The sequence below is a fragment of the Diorhabda sublineata genome, chromosome X (genome assembly GCF_026230105.1).
Source record: "Diorhabda sublineata isolate icDioSubl1.1 chromosome X, icDioSubl1.1, whole genome shotgun sequence".
NCBI classification, from domain to species: Eukaryota; Metazoa; Arthropoda; class Insecta; order Coleoptera; family Chrysomelidae; genus Diorhabda; species Diorhabda sublineata.
In genome coordinates, this window is record NC_079485.1 from 13,010,071 (window position 1) to 13,035,570 (window position 25,500).

General features: G+C 32.5%; 1 protein-coding gene across 1 annotated transcript in view; it reads left to right on the top strand.

Moving 5' to 3' along the window:
• Window positions 1–24,764, top strand: part of LOC130450574 (homeobox protein invected-like) — a 35,891-nt gene extending 11,127 nt beyond the window's left edge. Inside the window, exon 2 of the mRNA XM_056789025.1 lies at window positions 21,769–24,764. Coding sequence (XP_056645003.1) covers window positions 21,769–22,133 — 365 coding nt within the window. The 3' untranslated portion in view covers window positions 22,134–24,764. The remainder of the gene's footprint in view (window positions 1–21,768) is intronic.
• Window positions 24,765–25,500: the final 736 nt, after the last annotated feature.

Consider the following 25,500-nt stretch of genomic DNA (forward strand, 5'->3'; position numbering starts at 1 on the left):
TTTATATTCTATAAATAAAAAATTTTATGTAGAATACAAGGAAAGATCTTAAATTTGATAAAATAATAATTTATATAAAACGAAATTACTGAAAATATTTTTTTAATAATAGCATACGTGACTTTTTTATATAACATACGAGGGCGTTTCGGGAAATCCTTTTTTCCAAATTAATTGTAAAACAAATCTTAGAAAATGAGAGAAGGTTTCTAAAATTTATTTATTAAGTTTACACTAAAAATAAATTTCGAATGAGTCACAATTTTATTCGACCCTGTATATATACGAGGGCTGCTACTTAAGAGACAGACAAATAAAAACAAATATTTTCAATTGGATATGGCTTTAATGTTTTTCGAAATGTTCTGCATTGAGATCAATACACTTTTGAATGCGTTTGTACCAATTTCGATTGGGGTACCTCCCAAACATGTTATTTGAACGCATTAACCGTTTCTTCGGGTGTAAAAAAACGTTGACCTCGCAATTTATTTTCAATCTGAGGTAATAAGAAGAAACCGTCGGACTATACGGCTGATGATGACCCATCAATTCGATGTTTTGACTGTTCAAGAACGTTTTTGTTTGAATTAATGTGTCGTGGTTGAGAATGAGAAATTGGTTTGCTCGAGTTTTTCGAAAACATTTGGCAAACAAATACTGATGTACCATTCAAAATTAATCGTACTACGTTCTTCTAATGGAACGGCAGCGATGTCCAGTTATACCGATAAAACAGGCGAGTGTTTTGGACGACCTGTAGCGAAATGCGACCACGATTGAACTCGGGAAACTGTTGATAATATTCCAAGTATCTGTGAAAAACTCAAATAGGACTCGTGTGACAATACGTTCACCATAAAAAATTTCAAACTTTATAAATGGTAATGTCAGATTTGACATATTCACATCAGTTTTGCCATATCTCACAACTTAAGTAGCAGCCTCGTATGGGAAAGTGGATTTTTTACAAGTATTTGAAAGTTGTACTCGATTATGTACATTTAGTTGAAATAATTCTACAAAATACCTTAGATCTTCAATTTCTAATTCATTTGTATGTCGTGTAGACACAAATTCAGATATACAGGATGATTACCGTAAAAACCGTTTACTTTCAAAGAAATATCCGTATATTGTCCTCTATATAAATGAAGATGCTCGCGTCCCAGCGTATCCGACAACGACCTTTCGATTACCAAGGATGAAACCTTGAGATTTATTAGTCTTCTACAATTTCGTCGATATTTTTAGACTTGACAAGCGAATGACGTTCGACGCGTGCCTTTTCAAAAACTAATTTATGACTTAGAACGCCATAAAACGGCAACAAAAGACCTAAACATTGTTATTCGAAGGACTCTCATTATTTTTTAGGTTAAAACGGATACTTTGTGCTTGAAATAAGTGACGCAGGAAATGAATATTGATCGTAATTTGGAAGAATTTCATGAAGATTATTCGAAAAATCACGTTTCTTGACATTACAAATTTTATCGAACTCAATGCTTTCCTTCTATCGGTTTGTTTCACGTTTAGGATTATTCTAAAAATAACGAAATGTGTGTCAAAAGACTCATAGAACTAAATGGAGTTTCAAAATATTGTGTAGCTCGATTGAAAATATACAGTAAAATTAGAACTTATTTTTTTAAATAAGCGATTTATTTACATGACAAATATTTATGCCACAATGTTTTTAAATGGTTATCTTTAAAATTTTATATAAACAATATTTGTTTATACCTCGTATAAGTAGATAGATATGAAAATTATTTTCTTATATTTTTTGAACGCACCCAATAAACTGGCTATTTCCAAGAGGGCATTTAGGCTATAATTTTAGAACGCACCTAATAGACTGGCCATTTTCAAATGGGCATTTCAACTATACTTTTTGAAATAAGTATGATCTTGAAAAACTGACCGTTTTGAAGTGGTTATACTTTTTGAACGCACCCAATAGACCGGCTATTTTCAAGCGGACATTTCAATAATTCTCATTAGGTAATATTAAGTTTCTCACAGTTTTTTTGAACACCCATCTAAATGGGTAAGTGAATTTAATCGTTTCTCAATTAGTAACTTGTGAAAGGCACCACAAACATCGATATTTGGAATCTCTAAAAAGGTCTGTAAGTTAATATTTTCGATAAAAGGATTAATAATTTGTTTACTAGCCCGCACCCGTTGATGATTTTTAGTTTTTACAATTTGTTACTTTGTTGGGGATATCAACTGACCAATAACGATAATTCTATGAAGATACGAATTGTAGTGAGCGTCGGTTAAGAAAATTTTTAATAACATTTCTGTTATTTAAACATTCTTCTTGATAAACAATATTACAAACGTTTCGCCTTCTTGCAATATGTGAGAAAATTTCTATTTAGAAAGTTTAAATTTTGTTTGTTTTGAGACATCTGCGAATCGTTTCTCGATGAGCATTCAAATGTATGATGGTATTAAAATTAATTAATTTTTATAAATTGTTATAATTATTACATATTTTCCCAACTTCGTACAACGTACCACGTCTAATATGAGAATAATCTTCCTAAGATATATATTACCAGCATGTTAATTTGACCCGATTGACCAAAAATAAAATTTACGTACTTCATTATCGCCTTTTTCCATAATGTGTAAATCTTGACTAGGATAGCCTCAATTCCTTGAACGAATTTCTTTTTATGACCTTAATATATTCATGGCGCGTTCCTGAAGCGAATTTTTGAGTTTCGAAAAGAGGGAAATTTTCAGAAAACCAAATGTGGATAAGCGATTACTCTAGTTTCATGTTTGGTCAAAAATGAATCACAAATTGCTTTACATAAACGGTAAATGTACTCTTTTTTGAACGTTTGATTTTCTGGAACGAATTCATGGTGAACCTCAAAACTCTACCGACTCATTTTTGGAGCACCACTAACTAGATCCCGACGCCATGTCTACAATCCTACGTGTCATCATCTCGTCCTTAGCTACGTTGTTAATTATCTCTTTTGCAACATCTAATCGACGTTATTTTATCAAAAGGTCTTCTGGTACGTACTTAGCAGTAACACGCCACATACTCAACATACTTTCGAGCTCCATTTCCTCAAGTTTTTTTTTTGATATTAATCTCGTTAGGGCTACTCCACTTCTGCAACATTTTCAACGATTCCATAGTTTTATTAGAAACAAACAATTTTAAGTATGTATCGTAAACAAACTAATTTGATCAGACCATGTACATAAATTTTTTCTCTTACTTTTAATCATTGAGCCACGATATAGAATCAACTAATAACTGTAAGTAAATTAGCAATAATTTGCAGATAGCATGGATGGATTTACAATGTCGTTAAAATCTATCGTAACTGTTAAACATTAACATAATTTCCATGGTAACTAATATCTAAATGGAAATATTAGATCTCATTGTTTACTCAATTGCGTATAGCGTTTAATATACTTTGTTTATTTTATTAAAATTTGATTTAACTCTAAATATTTTTCTTCACTTAAAGTTTATTCTAAAAATTACTGAAAATAGAATATGATTTCCATGGTCATCTGTTGATATAGGGTGATTTTTTGTAACTGTTAGCTCCGGAATTCATCAATTTGTATGTATTTTGAATCTAGAGGCACAGATAAGCCGTTTATAATAAGAGGATGTCTTATTAATTGAGTTAAAAGATTGGTTGATATCGGTCAATTTTTATAACCTGATATAAGATCATATACAATAGAATGCTCATTGCTTGAAATATAGTCCGGTCAATTTAGACATTCGGACCTAGATAAATTCCCACCAAGCTGAAAATCAATAAAGTTGTTTAAAATATAATTGAAAATAAAATTTGAATGTTCCCCATCAATTCCCGAGTATGAAAAAAATTTTATTCCAGGTCAAAGGTACTAAAAATTAGTTTTTCGCGATTTTCAGCAAAACCGTAAGTTTCATCATAAAAATAGTTCAGATAAAAATTGTAGATCATAAAATTATCTACAAAAAACGTATGTATACTTTTTTTGTACAAGCCACCATTTCTGAGATATAAGGATTCAAAAAGTTGTAATCGTCATAATATGCACAAGCACTATCTATAAGGTATTGCGTTTTTTCATCTTCTTCTTTATCTTCATTCTGAGTGCATGTAATTGCGATTTGTCTCATGTAGCCTCGTCGAAATCAAACGCATCCTCCACTGTTGGTGATTCAATATTAGAGCCTTGACAAGGTGTAGATACCTACATGCCAGAGAACAGAATTTTTTGCAAGCACATTCAGCACTGCATGCCTTTTTGCAGCTGCAGTTTTTCCGGCGCACGTGTTCTAATGTTTTCTAACGTATTGTTGACCAACTCCAGCCCCAGTCTGTAGAGTCTAGCTGATAACCAAGCCACACTCGAACTTGGTATTATACCCGAAAAAGATGTTGATGACCAGAAACTGAGGTTGGAGCAAGGAAGACAAGCCAATTGAACTTGTTTCGACATATCGATACTTATCTAAGCAAGTAGTTTTCTAAGGACCTCCGTACATAGAAAGAAGAAAGCGAATATCGTTCGTAATAATTTCTTGTCGAGTTGAATTATTGTTTTTAAAAACTTTTTTCGTCACCTCTCCTGAACCTTTTGGATCTCGGTAGGTATCGAAGAATTCCTTGGACAACTCTGGCAACCATATGTGCGTAAATTTTTGACCTTCGAGGGTTTTTTTTCAGTGGTCCAAACCTGTGGTAGTCGCAGGAAGGTACAGCACAAAATACAGGACCTGGTTATCTTTACCTGTAGTGGCGCTCATTCCTCCTTCTTCCTCTCTTTAGACCACCCCCATAGCCTCGTATTTCGCCTGCAAGCGCCGACAAACTCAAAGTTTAACAGTTTGGGAACCAATCGCGTCGATTTTTTTCGATGTTGAATGTATTCGTGAATGATAGGCTATAAACTACCAGTACTAATTCTGAGTTAATTATACGGTCATCCAAAATAAGTTGTTCTATGCAGCAAATGTAGTTTGGTGTGATGATTGTTCGTGGTCGACGATCATGCGGCTCATTCTCGACGGTTTCGCGGCCATCTTTGAACGTTTTGGCTTAATTAAATACAGCAGTTCTACTAAGACACTTACTATCAAATTGATATCATAAACTTCGATGAATTTCCGTGTTTTTAATGGCTTCCCACAACAAAAAAATAATGATTGGCACTAATACGACGCGTTTCTTAACTTTTTTTATATCACATACAGAATTGATTCATTTTGTGATAAAGAAAATAATAAAATATTGAATAGAATGACAATAAAACGTGCTTTCATGAAAAGAAATAAATGATTCCAAAATTAATTTGACGTTACTCGATAGCAAAAAGATGTATGTAAATTAGTCACTATTTTTGGTTTGTTCATTTACACATTTGTGGGAAATATATACGATTAAGTAAAAACTTTTCCAATAATCCATTATAGACGCTATAGATTATTTAAGCTATTTTTAAATTGCACTTTTATATGGTTATAACATAACCTATAACCATATATTAAAACAAGGCAGCTGTTTATCTCGATAAATGAAATAATTTCATGTTGGAAGAATCGATTCTCGGTACGAAAGCAAAAAAAATTACAACCAATAAACATCGAGGACGAGACGTCTTTGTGAGGCAGTTTGATTGACGGATTTATGACTCTGTGTATAACGTTAATGTATGGAAAAGTATGTAGGTAATAGGAGTAACGAGTAATTAATCTTTTTCTTTTAACTGAGTCGTTTCAACATAATCGACGATATTAAGAAAACGATGAATTATACCTGTTTATAGGACTTCATTATTAATTTATTTTATACATGAATAGTAATATAAAATGTACAGAACGAATTATACACATCATCTTATAAGTATATAAAAATTTAAACATAAAAATTCTTTTTTTTCCGTTTTTTTTTGGTATTATTTAAAAAATAATGTATTTGATTTGTAGACAATTAAATTATTATTAAAATAAACTGTTATTTTACTTAATCGAATATGTAGAAGTAGAGAAAACTGTAAAACTTCATTAATTGAAGAAATTTTGTTTTGGTGGAACGGAAACGATGTCTGTATGATCTTCAAGACTCGTAAACTTTTCCACCAAAACTCCGTAACTGAAATTAAAATTTACAGATATCAATTGATAACATCACATTTATATATTTATTAATAAAAATTATAATAATTACCAAGTTTTTAGAAATATTACTCAACTAAATATCAACTTTTTGATGAAATTATTAAATTAACGTCATGGATCATAATTTCGCTTATCAACGATTTATTTTGAATGAACGAAGTCAAAATCCAATACACAAAGGGGCATCGATAAACAAACATGTTTTCCGAAGTCACAGCTCATATAATAGCGCGGATGAAAGGTAAAAGTACGAACAATAGATCGAACAGAGTCTCGGGTCATTATTCAAAGCGGAGTTTTGACATTTTGCGGATGGATCCCTTTGTATGCGACGATATTGTGTGGTAACACTGTCCCTAACATTTGTCAAACTGACATAATGGGATACATTATAAGCTTCACCAACTTTGATTTCGACAATTGCATTATCAAAAGGAATACATCTGATATTAACAAAAGCTATGGCCAAAACTGTACAAAACAAGTAAAAGTTAAAATTATTGCAATTAAATTAAATATGACGAAAAATGCCACGTAAAAACAATGTTAATCTGTTAAAATCAACTGCCAAATATCATTTTATTACACTTAAACTGTTTTTAAATACAATGTTAATATTAGAGGAAAAAAATTTTGCTATGTTCAATGATAAGTGTTCAAATACTGCAATTAACAAAAGTACTGCTTCCGTTTAATTTGTTACAAATTTGATAAAAAAAATTATGATAAAACTTGATGCAAGTCGATTGCAGTTCTGTTTTTGTTTAAGTGTGCTAATTTTTTTATCAAATTGATGTGTTCCGTATTTCCAAAACTGAACAATCTCCCTAAACGTAATTGGGGGCGATAATTAAAAAAAAATAAGGATTGGCGTGCCGTGCCATACGGGCTAGGTATCATCGGATCCTTCCTATCTTAAAGAAACATTAACTTACAAATTCTGCATATATTTAAGGTCTATATACAAATTTTCACACTCGCAGTCACGTTGACGCTCGCGTTCGCGTTCAAGTTTGTTCCAAACGAATGAAATGGATTTTTATAAATAGTTTCCAACACGAGCTCGGATTCAAACAAGCGACAGCGCGGGCGCGAACGTAAGAATTTATCAAGAACACATTCAGAACAGAATAACCCAGACTTTAATTTTTTACCATACCCCAAATAAAAAAAAATATGAGTATGTAAATTTGTTAATGTTATCTACAGAGAGTATAAATTGCATTATGACCGAATTTCTTCATCTTGAATACGACATGTCGTATATATACAGGGTTTTAATATAACAAAGTCTTCCGAAAAACCACTATGTATAAACACGAATTTCGTTCGTTTCATTTCGCGATATTTCTCTCCATAATCACCTGAGATATACGTACCAAGCTAAAAAGTAAATAATAATAATAATAATAATAATAATAATAATAATAAAATACGTCCCATAAACTCATACATCTGTTCGTTGATATGTCGGAATGCGCCGTATTCGTTTTTTTTCACGTGTGTCTCGTTACTCGACTCTTTCCGTCTTCAAGGTGGGTGGGCGCAACGGATTTAGACATATAAGGTTAAATGACTCAATATGAACTACCGAACCAAATGAAAATTTCTTATCGAAAAACATTTGTATCAACTAATTAATCATACCATTAGATAATACGCCACTTTCTATGGTAAGGTTTAAATGGGATAGGAAATATGTTCGAGATATCTACCACCTACCAGGTAGGTTACAAATATGACACCCACAATTTCTCATGTAATTTAAAATGAAGAAATGGGGTAGGGGGAGAAAAGCTATAAAAACCTCTTCTAAGAACTATTTTAGAAAGTACCTACTGGCTTCAGTTCGTGTCTTTATCTAATATCCTTCATAAGATTCAGCAAATATTTCAATTAACCAAATCTTGTGGTGTCCATTCAGGCGACAGTGTAATATTGGGATCTGGATTGGAACTGATACCCACGATTAATCATTCTTCAATTTTACCAATAATAGTTGCCCAGAAATTTCTTGTCTTCTGCTTTCTATCATCCTGAAGGGTATTTCTTGGATAGTTTATCTGCTAGATATTTTCTTTTTACTCTAATGTATGCTAATATCCAGTATAGAATAACTAGATTCTTTAAGCATTCCGAATCTAGTATAAGAGCTATAATGGTTTTCTGGTTATCCGACATGATCATTTTTCTTTGAAAATATGTGCGAGATCATATCTTTTTTATTACCCTGCACCTCTTATAAAATGTTTGCCATGGTACTTGGTTATAAATTAGCTATTATTGGTTAATTTTGCTCTTAAATTATTTGTGGAAGTCCAGAGAAGGTTCAAAATGATAGTGACATTTCAAGTTATCTTCCTCTTCTTCTGTGTATTAGGCATAGTCTTCTTCGACCTCTTTGCCTCCTATTTTGCTTCAAGGTTGTCGCTTCACTTTGTTCTAGGTCGGCCGGTACTCCTTCGGTCCAATGGGGTTTTATCGCGCGCTATCTTGACCAATCTGTTATTATCCATACGACTTATGTGCTAATTCTATTCTTTCTTTCTTGATAGAACTCATTCGTTGAGGTCATCTATTTTGCACAATCTTCTGATGTTCTCACTTCTTTCCCTGTCCAGTAGAGTTTTTCCGGCTATCCCACGTAGCACTTTCATCTCTGCTGTTTCCATCATTCTTTTGGTTTTCGCTGTTTCTGGCCGCGTCTCTGCTATTCTTAAGGCCTTAGTTGTTTGCTGTCTTACTTCGTTCTCTATCGGTCTCCAAATCCTGAAATTTGGATTCCTAGGTATTCGAAATTTCATTACTTGGTGAAAATTTCAAGTTATGTGCTTTTTTTGTCGATCTTTTGTGATAGTGATTACCAAGATGCGAGTATTTCTGCAACAAGATGGAACTGCAAATTTGTTTGCGAAGCATTGGAAATAATAGTGTCGCAGTGGACACCTCCACCGGATTCACACACGTCGCAGACTCAAAAGAGAAGCTTATTTAGCGTGTTTTCCCCAGATATAGCGCAACAGTTCAATAACCATAATTAGCTGGTTGAACGAACGAAAAATAAAGTTGCGACCATTCAGAATTTTCTTCCGGGACAGTTTGCTTACTTCAAATCAGCCTTATAAACCAGGATAATGTAGTCAACTATCCACGGAGTTTTTAAATTCACTGGAATTGCTTGGATTACCACCTCAGAGTTTGTATAAAGGGAAAATACAAAGGAGAAGATGTCTTGAATGAAACGATTTTAAACATTACAATTTCCGGTACGTCTGGTCTTTGCGATGACCATAAATAAATCGAAAGGCGCGTGTTCGCGCGTCGAAAAACCATCATCTTCGTTTATTTACGCACTACAAAATAATATAGTTTATCAGAAAGCTTTAACAGAGTGTATGAATGTCATTGTCAAATTAATAGTCAGTATTTCAGTAACGAAGCTTATGGTCTCTTAATATTTCCATTCATTATTTGTATTACATTTTTCAAATATTTTCCCGCCTTTCTAATGCCATTTTGGCATATTTTTATTTGCTTCACCTCCGACCAAGAGAAATGTAACTAAACTTTTTGATTTAAATCGTTTTTATTTTAATAATTTTGCCTGTACATTTCCGCCTTTTCTAATTTAAATCTTGACATACCTTTTTTGTTAATTTGCCTAATTTTCAAAATAATTAGGTAAAATCTTTTCTGTCAACTACTTATCGACTTCCAGTAACCCAGCGTTGCCACATATTCTTACACATATCATATGTATATGAATACAGGCCATGCCATCGGTTCACATATTCGTTGGGATGAGTTAAAGAATGCCACACACGAAGCTGCCACAGGATGAGATGTCTTCATCAACTAACTATTCATGACGTCACCAAAAAAGACGAGAGACTATCTCACATGCTGCGTAGTAGGGGGGCAAGCGTCTCAATTTCGGGTGGAATGAATTATGTTGTTGTTACTAACAGATGATTAATTTTCAGGTTCTAATAGTTCGGAAGATTATTAGATATTTTACAAAATGTAGTATTATTTCAATTATAGACAAGTTTTCTATAAAAAACGCGTTGTTTGTTGTCGGTTTCACAATATCTCTTTTGGTTCACGATAAAAATGTACTGTGAGATCGGTTTTGACGGTTATAGTACAAAATTAGTACATAAGATTTGCTATTTTGCAAAAAAATGAATATATCATTAAGTATTTCATATCTTATACAAAATATTAACCAAAATGTTGAACATTCGTTTTAAGTTTTTTGAAATACTTCAGTTTAAAAAATTGATTTCTTATTATGTCTGGTTTACGTTATAAATAGCAGTTTTGTGATTATCCGACCGCTTCAGTACAAGATGTTATGTTCAAAAATGTTAATTAAGACAATTGGAATGTATAACTTTCGAATTTATTATTATAAATAAATCAAATGATTTTATCAACAAATTTAATTCGCACTAGCCCTTTGAGTGAACGATGAAGATCGGGTGAGGTTCATTAGGACGCTTCAGCACAAACTATTTTTTTTAATTTTCTGTAAATTATCTGTTTTTTATTTAACTGGATTAATTGATCACCTTGTAGATTGTTTTCAGGAGCTCCTGAAATGTTTCATTGATAAGTAAACGATGAAAAAAAGTGTTTCAACTTTTTCCAAGCTTATTAATTTCGAAATAAACGTTTCTTTGTGAATGTTTGTATAGTATTTAATAAAATAAACACTTTAATCTGTATGTTGAAAAACGAGCCGTAATTCCGCTTTGATATGCACGAGTTAATTTCTTACGGCCTTTGGCACATTAGGTTCATTATATATGTACAGGGCGGAGCAAAAATGGATTTATTTTTCTCAATAATTGGAAAGAAACAAAACTGAAACTTGTTTAAGAAATTTCTTCTTTCCTACAAAACAGAATTTTAGTTTTTGAGAATTTTTGGAGAAAGAATTTTTTTTCTACTACTTACTAGTGTTAAGCTTGTGATTACGGTCGGATACGAAAATGTTGGCTACTTATGTCTCCCATATATACGTAAACCGATCTAAAAACTAGTCACAGAAGCTTGATGAAAGTATAAAATTTAGGTTCAAAATCCGTTTAATCATTTTTCATTAACGTTTTTGTTAAAATTCGCTTTAGAATGCTATTCGATCATTTGCAGACAAATTATTTTTAAATTAATCTATTTTCACAAAAATATTTTTTCGATTTGCATAAAAACGTTGGACGACGACTTTTTGTCGCTGAAGGTATTCGAATATGTCTTAATTATTTGAAAAATGTTCGAAATTGAATAATTTTATGCAAAACGTCCCATTAAAATGACTCTAATTAAGAAAAATAGTGGCCCGACCTAACGAGAAAAAGAAGAAAAAAACGTCCAAAGAAACATTAAGGTTATGTTTGAACAAAAAGGTCCCATTAGCCGGACGTTTATCTAATATTTGTCTACGTTACCGGCAACGGAGAAAGATGTATAGTTTCGATTACAAAACCGAGAGAGACGAAAGGACCACACAACGCGAAGTCCGGCCACCAATTAAGGATATAAAGCACATTAATTTACCGATGGACCTCCTATATGTGTGTAAACTCTCTAGGTCGAGAGAGTTTCGGTAGTCTCGAAGAAAGAGACAAGAATAACAATTGGAAAGAAGAAATTCGTTGTTCGTTTATTTATATTCCGATCTAGATTATGTTTGTACATTAAAATCAACGCCTGCTACGATTTTTCACTACAAAAACAAAGAGCAGGCGTAGAAAAGGGGTTATCATCTGTTATTTATATTTTTATAACATTTATTTCATCTTAACTTCAAAACATCTCCATGTAACAACTGTATTATACGGAGTGTCTACAGAAACTTTATCATAGTTATTGTACAGATCAACTGTTAGAATAATCGTGTAAATTACATCACATCTCTATACGAAAATTAACCATACCTATTCGTATTCTTCGCGTGCAAAAGATAAAAGATATGATCTAAACTGAGTACCTAAATAAAATCCAATAAAATTCAAACGATTCGCACCAATACACCACCCTTTCTTTCTACTACCCCCAAAACGAATAATAAAACAGTTTTGTCGGTCCAATATACTTCTAATTTCGATTAACTACTAACTTCGCTACCAGGACTGTACTAACAGTTTTTCGACGCGTAAAGATTTTGAGACGTATTCCATTCTTATTAAAAGTAGGTATACAAATTTCATATTTATTTTTCCATTTTTAATCACGTCCTCCCCTAATAGTAATTCTACGAATCAACATATCTCTTGAAATTATCACTTTTTTCATCAAAATTTTTCTTTCCAAGATATTAAATATATTAGTTCTAATTATATATAACACCCTGTATATATAATTTTATATAACAATTAATAAGTGTTTTATGCCGCTTTACTTTCCATGTACAAAGTACAAGCTTACAAGGAAATTTATGTAAATGTCTTGTTGATTTAGTCCGGACCGTATCCCGATATAAATCCGGGATGTGTTCCGGTCGTTATCGCAGTGTTTGCAGCCGCTTCGATAATTGAATGTCCTCGCAAATCCGGGAGGGTCCCTCGACGTCTCTTATCGGCTTACTTAAGGGTCGCTTTAATATTGAAAACGTCATCGGAACACGCGTACTACATCCATTTACAGGAAGAGGGGTCGCGATCTAACACTAACTCTACAGGTTTGACGCCGTGAAGTTTATTCTCCAGGGAGTTATTTGTAAAAGGGGATTATTATCTGGATATCATAGGGATATATTGCGGTTGAGTTTATGAGCGTTTTTAAATTTTTATATTCGGAAAATTGAATCATTTTTCCACGTGTATTAGTATTTTTTTATCATACATACATACGTAATTAAATCGCTTTTTACGAGGGAAGATCAGAAAAAACCTTAAAACAAATTTAAATCTACATACTGTTAAGAAAATTTGCTTCCTTTGTGTGCACACAGATGGAGCTACTTGTCATATTGTCACGTGCAGAACCGTGATCCGATTTATTATATGGTTATCGTATCTGATAATCACAAAATTTTAGGTAAATAAATAATGAGCAAGTTGAACATTGTTCTTGATGTGTTATTATACATCTAAATGTATGCTCGATGGGTTCTTTGTGCGTGTTGTCAGATCAGCAATAAGCCACACGTAATAAGTACATGTTTCATTCATTCATTCATTCATCATTGCTTCCCCACAAGCTAAAGAGCAATTACTTATTTGCAACACCCTAAATCATGAATGGCAAAGAAACAATGTCTGTCAGCGAAGGTATGAAATTCATGTGGTGTCGATCAGATCGAGCATGCACCTTCTTTCAGTTACATGTTTTATTTAACAAGCCTCTCTTAATTTGGAGCTAATCACTAAAGATATGTGGGGCCTACGGTTATCAGGATGGAAGACAACGCCCATTCAATCCCATCAAACACTAAGTATTAAGTTCCTTTTCATTAACAAAGGTTTGTGAAGATTGTTTGGGCTTCAACCTCGATCTCTTCAGCAGATTATCGTCCGCTTCTCATCATATGCAATAATTTGTTTCATAGTTTCATCAGGGAATCACGATTATATTTTTACTTAAATGGTTCCAATTTATTTTACTTGACTATGACAAGATTATTATTTAAGATTGAATTGGACTCGGGCCTCTTAAAAAGTACACAATTCTCGATGAGCTGATGCTGCAGTTTTTCTTCTTTGGAAATAATTTTCAATATTACTCAGACCTATTCGGGAGAATGTTTTTTAACCCAATGTCTCATATTTTTATATCTTTATTGCTCTTGGTATAATCAAAAGATTTTATGAATCGCCGTGTATGAATAACAGAAATTTTAGCTCGGCTATAATTTTTTTTCAAGGATACATTTCGAAACATCTCAATTTACACTCACAGTGTGACTCATCGATCTCGTGTTCAGATAAGCATAAAAGTCAACGAAGAAAATAAGTCTCTATAAACATGAAATATGACAAGATGGAACAGAATATCATATTTCCTATAAACGCGAAAACAATACAAGAATTTGAACGCGTAGAATTTATATTTTGTATCAACATAAATTATTTTGTATAGAAAAAAGTAGACGCTATAATTCAATTCGATTATAAATTCAAGTCCTCGATATGATTATCCTAATTTATACGATTAATATTGATGTTACGGAGTAACTGCTGGTGATGAATAATTAATTATGCGCATAATTATTATAATCACTAATAGCGCGTGATAGGTACTTTCAATGAATTAAGATTTAAATGTATTTGACGATTGCTGCTTACTGTAAAAATTGTATTCATTTATGTCAATTTGTTCTGTATAACAGAAAGATAAACTTGTCATTAAAAAATTTTACAATTTTATGGACAAAACGACACAATTTTATATTAGATGCTATAAAATAATAATTTGGATTGATAATAATTATTATAATACGAGGTCTAGTTATTAAATAACGAGACTGGTTAAGAAAAAGGGTTTTATTATAAAAATTATTCTACATTCGAATGCTCCGCTCCAATATACTTCCCTCTCCTCGCCACACACCTTTCCAAACGTTTTTTTCATTGATCGAAGCAGTGCTGGAAGTCTTCTTTGGTGAGGACCTTTAGGAGATGCTTTACCGCTTACATCGACTCAAATCGGGTCCCTTTCAGAGCACATCTATCTCTAACCTTTCTAAACTTTCAAGAAAATCTGAGCAGACCTGTTGACAAAAGAGCTTTTGGTCTGTAGTCAGTTTTTTTGGGACCAACTTCGCACCAAATTTTCTCATGTGTAATTCCTCGAGTAAATTTTTTTATCACTTTTTCTTTTTGAACTTTTCCATCCTCGATATCCGGATGCTCATTGGCTCATTCGACGATATGCACTCACAATTTAGTTGATTTTGGTCACTGTTTCTAGAGTTGAAACATTCACAGGGCTACCTGGACGCTAGTCATCTTCAGTGCTCTCTCGGACATCACTAAAACGTTTACACCACTCAAAAACACACGCACGAGATAAATAATTGTTCCCATAGGCCACAATTCATATTGCCACGTTTCAAACCGCTACTGCACAAATACTATAATAGTGACTGAAATGTGTTTTGGGACGTACATAGACAAGACATCTAGATATCCAATGCACTACTTGCCTAAGGCGCCCACTAGGAGCGCAGTCTCGTTATTTAATAGCCAGACCTCGTATATATTTTGTGAATTTTTATTCTTAAATTGACAATTTATAGTATGAAAATATTATCCCCATCTAGCACCCACTCTGAATTATAAGCACCACCTCGAAAATTTTGAATAAGAAAGGGGGTTGTGTGGCACCTTATTGGAAAGATATTTTAGTCCTCGGTTCGACAATATAAAGTTTTTGAATTAGGGAAAATTAATTTTTAAGATGTAAAATTTTGACAATGTCTATCTCAAAATTTTACGTAGAATAAGGATAATAATGTCGCTTAAAATTTTAAATTTATCTTTCAGTGTACTTTACAAATAAATTAAATGTTCAAAATAACCGAGGCGATTTTGGAATTTTCTTATAACATTTTGTATGACCTCAAGAGTTATTTTCTTAATTTCTTCCGATATCCCATTTTTTAAATCAGCAATATTGTATGATCTATTGAAATATACTTTTATTTTTAATAAACCCATAATAAGTAATCGAGAGGAATAAAATCGAGGAATCTAGCCGGCCATTCGAACGTTCTACGACTTCCAATTCATCTATAAGAAAAATCCTCGTTTAAATAATTTCAACTGGACGTGCAAAATGCGGTGGAGCTCCGTATTTTTGGTAGTAAATAGATCGATTTATCTCATTTGGGTGATTAACATCAGGAAAAAGTATTTGTAATATAGGCACTAAGAAGTTAATCCAAAAATCTAGGTAAACCTCACCATTAACTGTGCTCTCAAAAAAATAAGAGCCAAAAATTTTATTGCTAATAATATCAGCCCAAACGTTCACTTTTTTAGGATATTGAGTGTGAGCCTCACACATCCAGTCAGGATTTTCTCTGCTCCAATATCTACAGTTCTGTTTGTTAACAGTTTTGTTTAAATGAAACATCGCGTCATCAGAAAAAAACTATTGTGCTTATTAACTGCAAATCTGCGTTCATTCTGTCCTTCAGCAATTCAAAAAATTCTTGCCTTTTATCAGGATCATCTTCATTTAACTCCTGAACCAACTGAACTTTGTAAGGATGTTTTTTTTCTTTATGAAAAACTCTCCATTGTCTCATGCGGATTTTCCTCAATCTCTAGAAGTACATCTAAATTTTTTTCATCAGTAAATGGTTTTTCAATATTTTTTACATGTCCAGTTTCACGAAACTTTTGTTCAATTTTGCTAAGTGTAGACTGCGAAACGTGTTGACCACGCTATTTATTATCAAAAATTTCACAAACCACTTTTTGAGTTCTTATCTTATCATCACAAGCAATCATAATTAAAGTGTTTATTCTTTGAGTCTCGGACAAATGTTCTTTATTTAAATTTAATACGGCGCTTTAATATTATACTGACATCTTTTGGTAACTTTAAATACCTAAATGATAGCAGCCTACTAGATTCATATCAATTTGGCTTTTTGACTAATATTTTACGAAAATATCTGATTATTTCTTAAGTAGGTATATTTTAATACACGCTTTAATAACGCTGAAATTGAACTTATTCCATACATACGGACCACATTGTATAATATATTATACTAAATTGAATTTTGCCATATGATTACGGTAAATTGTAGGATTCTGTCACAGAATAATGTCTTTCTAGCAGAAATTCCTTTGTCAATCTTCGGAACTGATTAAATGTATTTGCCATTTTTAATTGTAGCTGATTGAAAAATATAGAGGGTGTCCAATAAATAACATATGCATGCATATTCGAAGGATAGCCTATCAGCGTGATTTCCAAAGTGGTCCAGGAGTCCACGGGAGACTCGAAGTGGTCCACAATCGTAAGCGGGGGTGTATGAAAATTGAGACCTTGGTAAAATCATTCTTTGGATTCAAAATTGCTGGTACTAGTTTCATCTTTAAACTGAGGTATAGGAATTTTTTTATGAAATCCGAGGAAACTTAATAGACGCTCTCTATAGTATCTACAGTTGTGAAGTTGCAACGTTGTAATAGAAAAAAAAATCGAAAAAGGAATGTTGATACTATCATACAAAAAATAATTTTTTTTCGTGATTATACGAAGTGTGTACTTTGCTCTGAAAATCGAGAAAATTTTGTTTCGGATTTCAGCAAATTTCTGTAGAAAAGGAGTATTTTGATACGAGGAGTTCGAAAAGGATATCAGTTGCTCGTATAAAAAAGTATTATACGCGGAAACTTGAAAAAAATTAAAAAGAAATTGGATTTTATGGAAAATTATATATTTGATCCTGAAAATAACATGAGTTTTGGATGTTTTAGGCAAAACTATGTAATAAATCGCATACTTTAGCTATAAAGGTACATTTTCAACCATTTTGTCAAAAAATCCAGGAATTTAAAAAAAATTTGACATGCTTGCATAAAAATTCTATATTTCTATATATATATATATATATATATATATATATATATATATATATATATATATATATATATATAAATATATATTTACGAAAATAAATCGCCACAATAAAAAGTTTGTAAAATAAATTGATTGAATTAAAAAAAAAAATGTATAATCAACTTAAACGCTCTGTACCTCGGATAATAATTAGATTTTAATTAGACTTCATTATAGATTGATGCTTGATTTATCGATAAATAGAAATTATAATTAGCTGCAATGAAATATAGTTGAAAAAGTAAGACTATTTGTTTGAAATATAATCTATAAATTTTGATGTTGATGTTTAACCGAATTTTTTACATTAATTACATTTTTTGAATATTTCCAACCTAATTATACTCATGAATGTATTTTTTTGTTTTAGGAAGAAGTAAGTATACGACTATCCAGACGTCACACGTAAGCTATAATACTACTATTCTTAAAATTGTCAAGTTGAATTTTCTATAGCATTTGGTGGATCTATAACCATAATAACACAGTTACATCGCTTGAGACGCGTTTCAATAACCAAACTATCATCTTCAGAGACCAAAATACTGCAACTCCTGACTCTGTATTGGGGGTGTTTCGACATGAAAATGCCGTTTAAATATAATTTTCAAAGCTGTGTTGAATCGAGTTAATGTCGTGTTCAAATTTAAAAATTATTTTTCAAGAACGTGTATCCTAAGGGTATGTTTTGTGTCCTCAACGCACAGGTAATTTCTGTATTGATCGCAATTTTGAATTCACGCTTTTCAAAGTAAATCAGTTGACAACCGGGCAAAACCCGATTCGTAAAGCTCCGATGGAAACTAGTCAAAATATTTTGTGTATTATTTTCGATGTATAACCAGAACTTCTCAATTTTTTGACAGAAATTCTTCCATAAAACTATGCATACAGGGCTTATTAAAAATATCTGTATATACAGAGATTGATATAAGTCAGACAACGAAAAATCGGCAAAAATATTAAAATGAATTTCCCGCTTTTAGTCAATTTAGACATTCGAAGGTACATTAATTTCCACCAAGCTGAAAATCAGTAAAATTGCTTAAAATATAAACAAAAATAAAATTTGAAAGTTTCCCATAATTCACTTGTTTGGAAAAAAAATTATTCTAAGTCAAAGGTTAAAAAAAGGAGTTTTTCGTCCTTTTCAGCAAAGCAGCAATTTTTATCATGAAAATACCTTAAACAAAAACTGTAGATCATGAAATTATCCAAAAAAAACGTATTAATACTTTTTTTCCTACGAGCCACCGTTTCTGAGATATGCAAGTTTCCACGCACCTATGAGGTAGTGTTTGAAATTTAATCGTTCGAATCGTAACTTTCAAATTCATTTTCTTCTTTATCTTCATTCTGAGTGCATATAAATTGCGATGTATTGCATGTTGCCTCGTTGGTATCAAACGGATCCTCCATTATTGGTGATTCAATATTACAGCCTTGACAAGGTGTAGGTACCTACATGCCAGAGAACAGACTTTTTTGCGACCACATTTAGCACTGCATCCCATTTGGCAGTTGCAAAAAATTGTTGTTATCATCTTATCCGGCGCAGGAGGGATTGAAATTTGAACGGGTTCCAATGTATTGTCGACCAAATTCCAACCTCAGTAATATACTCGAAAAACATGTTAATGAGCAGTAAAATTTCCGAACTCGCCATTCAACAGTGTGGAAAACGTACCAGAAATTCTTAAAAACAGGCTCTGTTGTCGACGCGTCGCGTTTTGTATCTGTAACAACTAACGGACATATGGAAACAGTGGCGCTGGCGTCAGTTGAGCATCCGAACCAATCTGCAGTGCGGCTATCGGGAGAACTTTAAACATCCGATCGTTCTTTACGACGAATGTTGAAACGTGGAATGGAATTTTGCGAGTAGTACGTTGGATGCAGTCAGGATAATCCGTAGTTCGATTTTGTAGTCAGATGAAGCTGAACTGGGCCAAACAGCATAACTGCGTGTTCTGGAACACTACGTCTTCTTTTAAGAAGAAATAAACATGTATGGGGCGTATGTGTGTCAGCAGGTATACATACGGGTGGTTTCATGGGTCCGTACCTACATTTTTGAAGGTCACGTGATTGTCCAAAGATATCTTGAAATGCTGGAAAATTTACGAGGACAAATGACAAAGATCCAACACTAGCAAACATCCGTCATTTCATATAGGACACCCTGTTATTTTTTCCTGTGGAATCTTCTTCCTGTATCTGACTGTCTCTTTATATCTCTATTTTTCTGACTTACAGTTTTTCCATATTTATGTCTATATGTCTCTTTTTATCTAGATCTCCTTTCATTGTCTTTTACTGTCTGTGTCTGCTTCTTTTTCTTTCTGACTGTCTCTTTGCTTCCCTGTTTTCTGACTCTCTATAGCCCAATTTATCTATATTTCTGCCTGTATCTTTCCATCTATTTCTCATTTCCTCTATATCTGGTTTCATCTGTGTCTTACTGTCTGTCTTCTTGTTTCAGTTTTATTCTGATTTTCTGTAACTTAGTTTTTCTATATTTTAATCTGTATGACTCTCTATTTATCACGTTTTCACTGTCTCTGCCTGCTTCTTTCTCTCTGTCTGTGTCACTTGATTTTTGATATTCTCTGTTCCACCGTATCTCTATTTCTCTGTCTGTCTCTCTATCTCTTGTCTTTCTTATTTTTGTATTTATTTGTTTCTCTACTTTAGTTTATTTAGACAATTATTTGTTACCCATGTAGGTCTTGGTTTTTGTTGGAAATTCCGATCGATCTGAAATAATTTCTTCGTGGGATGTCGAAGTAATAACAGTGTTAAGAACTGTTCAAAATTAGTTAAGCCATAAACGTAATTAATTAGGCCTGTTTTCATTTAAACTGGCGCTCGTTGCGGACCTCACATGAACGGAATTCGAGAAAGTATGAGTCAGAATCATTTATTTATCGATAAAGAAGGTAACATTACATCAAATCTTCCATTATTGTTATTATACTGAATCACAGTTTCATTTTTCTTTTTTTTTTTCATGTCGTCGCTCATTCAATTTCTTCATCCCTTTCAATTCGTTTTCTTGACGAAAAATTCCATACCAATTAATTCAAAAATTTCATATAAATTTGTGATGATTAGTCGTTGCGGAAACAATCGATGTTGAGTTCCGCTTATAATTCACCCACGGCATCTTTTGGCACGTCTTTCAACCTTCCCCTTTCAAAGCCGCGAGATAGTCGAAATGATGAAACGGTGACTTGCCAGAAACTTAGAAGGAAAATTAATTGTTGCGGATGGAATTAGTAAATGGTAGGAGTGTGAATATAGCAGTCGATAAGAAATTATTTGTCTACGTCACACTTAAACTGAACGTAAAAACAGAGTGTTTAAAAATAGTTAATCTCTGGAATGGAATTTTGATTTATCATCAATTTTTAGTATATACGTTGCTGTCAGATCTACATGAGAATTACTATTAGAGAAAAATATATGTAAAAATATTTCTAATGTGGTTTATCAGAAGAATGTAGTATATACACGGAGGCACATTAAAAAAATATAATAAGATAAATATGAAATCGTGATCAATTAATATAAGTCATTCAAAGTACGCCAATGATTTGTAGAATATATTCGGTGATACTAAGACGTGAATAGTGACAGTTATATTAGTATATTCGTAGCTCGTTCTGACAGTTTTGTAATTAGAGACGCCGCTAAAGCGAAGTTCTTGATCGGCCATCAGTTTGTTTGCCAAACTGCGAAATTCGAAATTATTTAAGCCAGTTTTAAACGTTTCTATGTGAGAAATATTCGGATATTCCGTATCAATTCACAAAAACCCCAAAATTTAATTATTTTTGTAAAGTTCTTACCGGATAATTTAATTTTATCTACATATAGGGGATGATAAATTTGAGGAATTGTAACTAGCTGAGAAACGGATCGAAGAAGATTATAAAAACCATGAAGGACTTTATTTCTGGGTGTAATATGATTTTTTACGTATTACTAACTTGTTGCTTTCGTTGTTTCAGGTCCTAGAACTCGACGGCCGAAAAAACCTGGAGGAGGTAAGGCGGTAAGTACCGCGGGATCTCCCGAAGAGAAACGACCTCGTACCGCATTCTCCGGCGCGCAGTTGGCAAGACTGAAGCACGAATTCGCAGAAAATCGTTACCTCACCGAAAAACGACGCCAACAACTAAGCGCCGAATTGGGTTTGAACGAAGCTCAAATTAAAATTTGGTTCCAAAATAAAAGGGCGAAAATAAAAAAAGCATCCGGTCAGAAAAACCCCCTCGCTCTTCAGCTGATGGCTCAAGGATTATATAATCATTCAACTATACCTCTATCAAAGGAAGAAGAAGAATTGCAAGAAATGCACGAAAAGAGCGCGTAGAATTATACGAAAAAATGACTTGTAGTATAAATAGGAATAAAAATTAGTTAAGATGAGAAGATTCCTCCAATAGCTCTAAATTTTCTTTAAAACAAATTTTGAATATATTCAAATATGCCATAAACTTTAAAGTAATCAAAAATATGTCTTCCCAAAACTGCCAGATCAATTCGAACTATGGATTTCGAAATTCAACATCTGGGGAAAAGAAAAAAATATTGGAACAAATTTGTCACCTTGAGCAGGGGCTCGTAAAAGATGATAGTGACTTTTCGACTGCTGCTTTAAAGACGGGCGTTTTCGTGATCGAATAAATTCGTTACTTCAAAGTCTACCCAGTCCAAAGAGACCTTCAGAGACCTAGAAATAGAAGAGAAACTGTATATAGAGAAACAAATCATCCAGAATTATATCGAGATAATAAAGATGGTCGAAAGTCAAACTGAAGCTTTATGATCAAACCTTATTTATGGTACAGTCGAATTAATGCCGTTTGGTACACCTTGTTACATTAGAATAAGTGTTACAAAACTGTTCAAAATTTGTTTCGAGGAGGTAGTACTCTTATAACTAGTTCATAAAAATGTTTATTGAAGTGAAGAAAAAAATGTATGATATTGTAAAGTCGAGATAATTAATTTTAAGTATCATTTAAATAGTTTTTACTTAAAATTTTATAACTAAGTCGTTTCAAAGGACTGAATTATGTTTAATCAAACTAGATTTGAGGTTATGTGCAAAAAAGCAAAATTTTAAGACTGTACTTGAAATAAATTTTATTAAATTATCATTATTTTCAAACAGTTTTTCCTGAATCGAAATTAATTTTCAATTACCCTGCTGATTTAATCTTCCTAAAATTGTTTACGACCCTGTATTAAACTGATTAGTATAATTTCTGAATGAATATAAAAAAATATCGTTTATTTGATATTCCTTCTAAAGGGCGAGTAAAAATACAAATTAATAATTTTGATAATTAATATAGTTGATTTTGAGGGCGTTTCAAATAGAAAACAATTATTAAAATATTGTGTGAACAGTGAAGTACCGGGTGTATATACTAAATATTCATTACATTAAACTTACATGAAACTCAAACATTTTTACTTAAAAAACCATACAGCACAGGACTTTTCAGGAACTAACCCGGATCACGTTCATCGTTGTTCAGAAACTGATCGAATTAATCGGGTTGTAGTTGTGTCTACCCTGGTAGGACCGGTGCGGTGGGTGAATACGATCATATGACGAATTGTTTTATTTGTCTATGGTTTTTTCGCACTTAATTATTTATTCCCTTTGAATAGCAGTCTACTATTTTTTATTATCATGAGCAACGCAATTTATGACACTTCAACATAAAAGTAGCTTATTCGTATTAAAATTTGATGCAAAATGTGGGTGATTCATTTAATTACAATTATTAAACAACTACAAAATATTATATAACTGAATAAATATCACGGAAAAATTAACGCAAGGAAAAAAAGAACCGTAAGTTTCTTGTAGATCATCTTTTAAATTTGATATTTTCACCGAATATTTAACAAAATTTCGTTATGATCTCAAGATTATAGTTTTCGAAAAACCTTCATGTGAATAAATTTTGACAATTTCGCCTTCAAAATAAGCCAGTAATAGTATACCAGCGCTATTGCAATTTCCCATACACTTGTCAGTTTCGGCTGGAAAGGCTTTCAATACCTTAAGCGAATTTCTTTTAATGACGCGTTCCCCAAAGCGGATTTTTGAATTTCTAAAAGACCAAATCTACTAAATACGGAGGCTGAGCAATTAATCTCTACTGGATTTTACATTTGCAAAAGATTCCTGTGTTTTTGTACAAGTCTAATATTGACTTACCCAAAACACATCGACCATAATATGTAAAATCGATCCGTGAGGAATGTTTTGCGTCCAAAACACTTCTACAATATTGTCAACGATTCCATAGCTGGAATTTCATTAGAAATACAAAATTTCTCGAACTCATTCAAATATGGTGCGCAAACTTTACACGGAGTTCACACTAAAAAAATTGTAACTACGCGCGTAGTTTACACCGGGGTCTAATTTGATCAGACCATGTTTTAGTAATTGATGCAACAGGTAATTCAATCTTGATTTTGGGGAAGATCGGCTGATGGTAGAGGGTCATACAAACTATCTGTTATGAACCTCCAAAGGTAAATGTGATTGGATACTTTGTTATGATAGTGAAACAGCGCGTTATCTTTCTTTTCTCTATCTCACAGTTGTTTACACTGATTATACATTCGAGTTTAATATGAGATTAACTTGACGCAGTAACTATAGATTTCGTTTTTCCAAATAGTTTTTCACCTTTGTTGTACACTAGTATTTTCTTGCGGATAGCATGCTCAACCGTGCCAACGAATTTGAGTTGCTCTAAGTTTGATGTAATAAATACTTCCGGTATTCCACAGGACTTAGTTATTTAACAAAAATGTCAACTGTCAACTCGTTTGAGTGATAATTTCATGCTTCCAATTTGACTTTTCGAATTATTTTGTATTGATTTCTTTACGAATGTGATGGATTGTAATTTTGTAATATAATATGTACTTTAAATGTAAAAAAATTGATAAATATATCGATTAAAAAACGTAGAGTTTCGTTTTATTTAAAATCTCTATAGGGAGTTTACAGGATGGAATCATAACTGGAGAAACTTTATGTTTTCCGTTTTTTTTTAAATGAAATTAACCCAGCAAGTCAGATAGTAATTCATTCAATCCGCAATTTGATTGGAATATGCATAAAAACATGAGTACTCGATCCTAATTAATAAAATGAACCAAATTAAGTCGAAATCATCGTTTTTCCTCACGTGAACTTATCAATAAATATAATTGTTTTCGAAAAAAAAAAAAAAAAATGTCGTTTGAAAATTTTCACCATAAACGGATTTTCTTATTAACAAAACATAGTAATCCCACGAGAGATGCATAAATCATCGCAATGCTTATAAATAATTCCACATTGTGGAATAACTTGCACCGAATTCATTTACGGATGAACAGAAAGGAAGTTAAGAGTGTAGAATCGTCAGCGTATATGAAATTGTAAAAAGCGTTATTTAGTACCACACACCTTGCAATTGTGTTCAAATGAATGGTACATTAATATATTTTTTACAAGACGAACCTCTGAGAACTGTAAAAGTCCGAATTGAAAAAAAAATACTTATGTAATAGGCCGGTACGAAGGATTTTTGCAAATCAATTTTATCTAATTGGAGCAGACGCGAAAATGTGAAATCTATTTCGTATCTTCTTAAAACCGGAAAGAAAAATAATATTTCAAGAAATTTAGAAAATATGTGACTGATTTCCCTAATTTC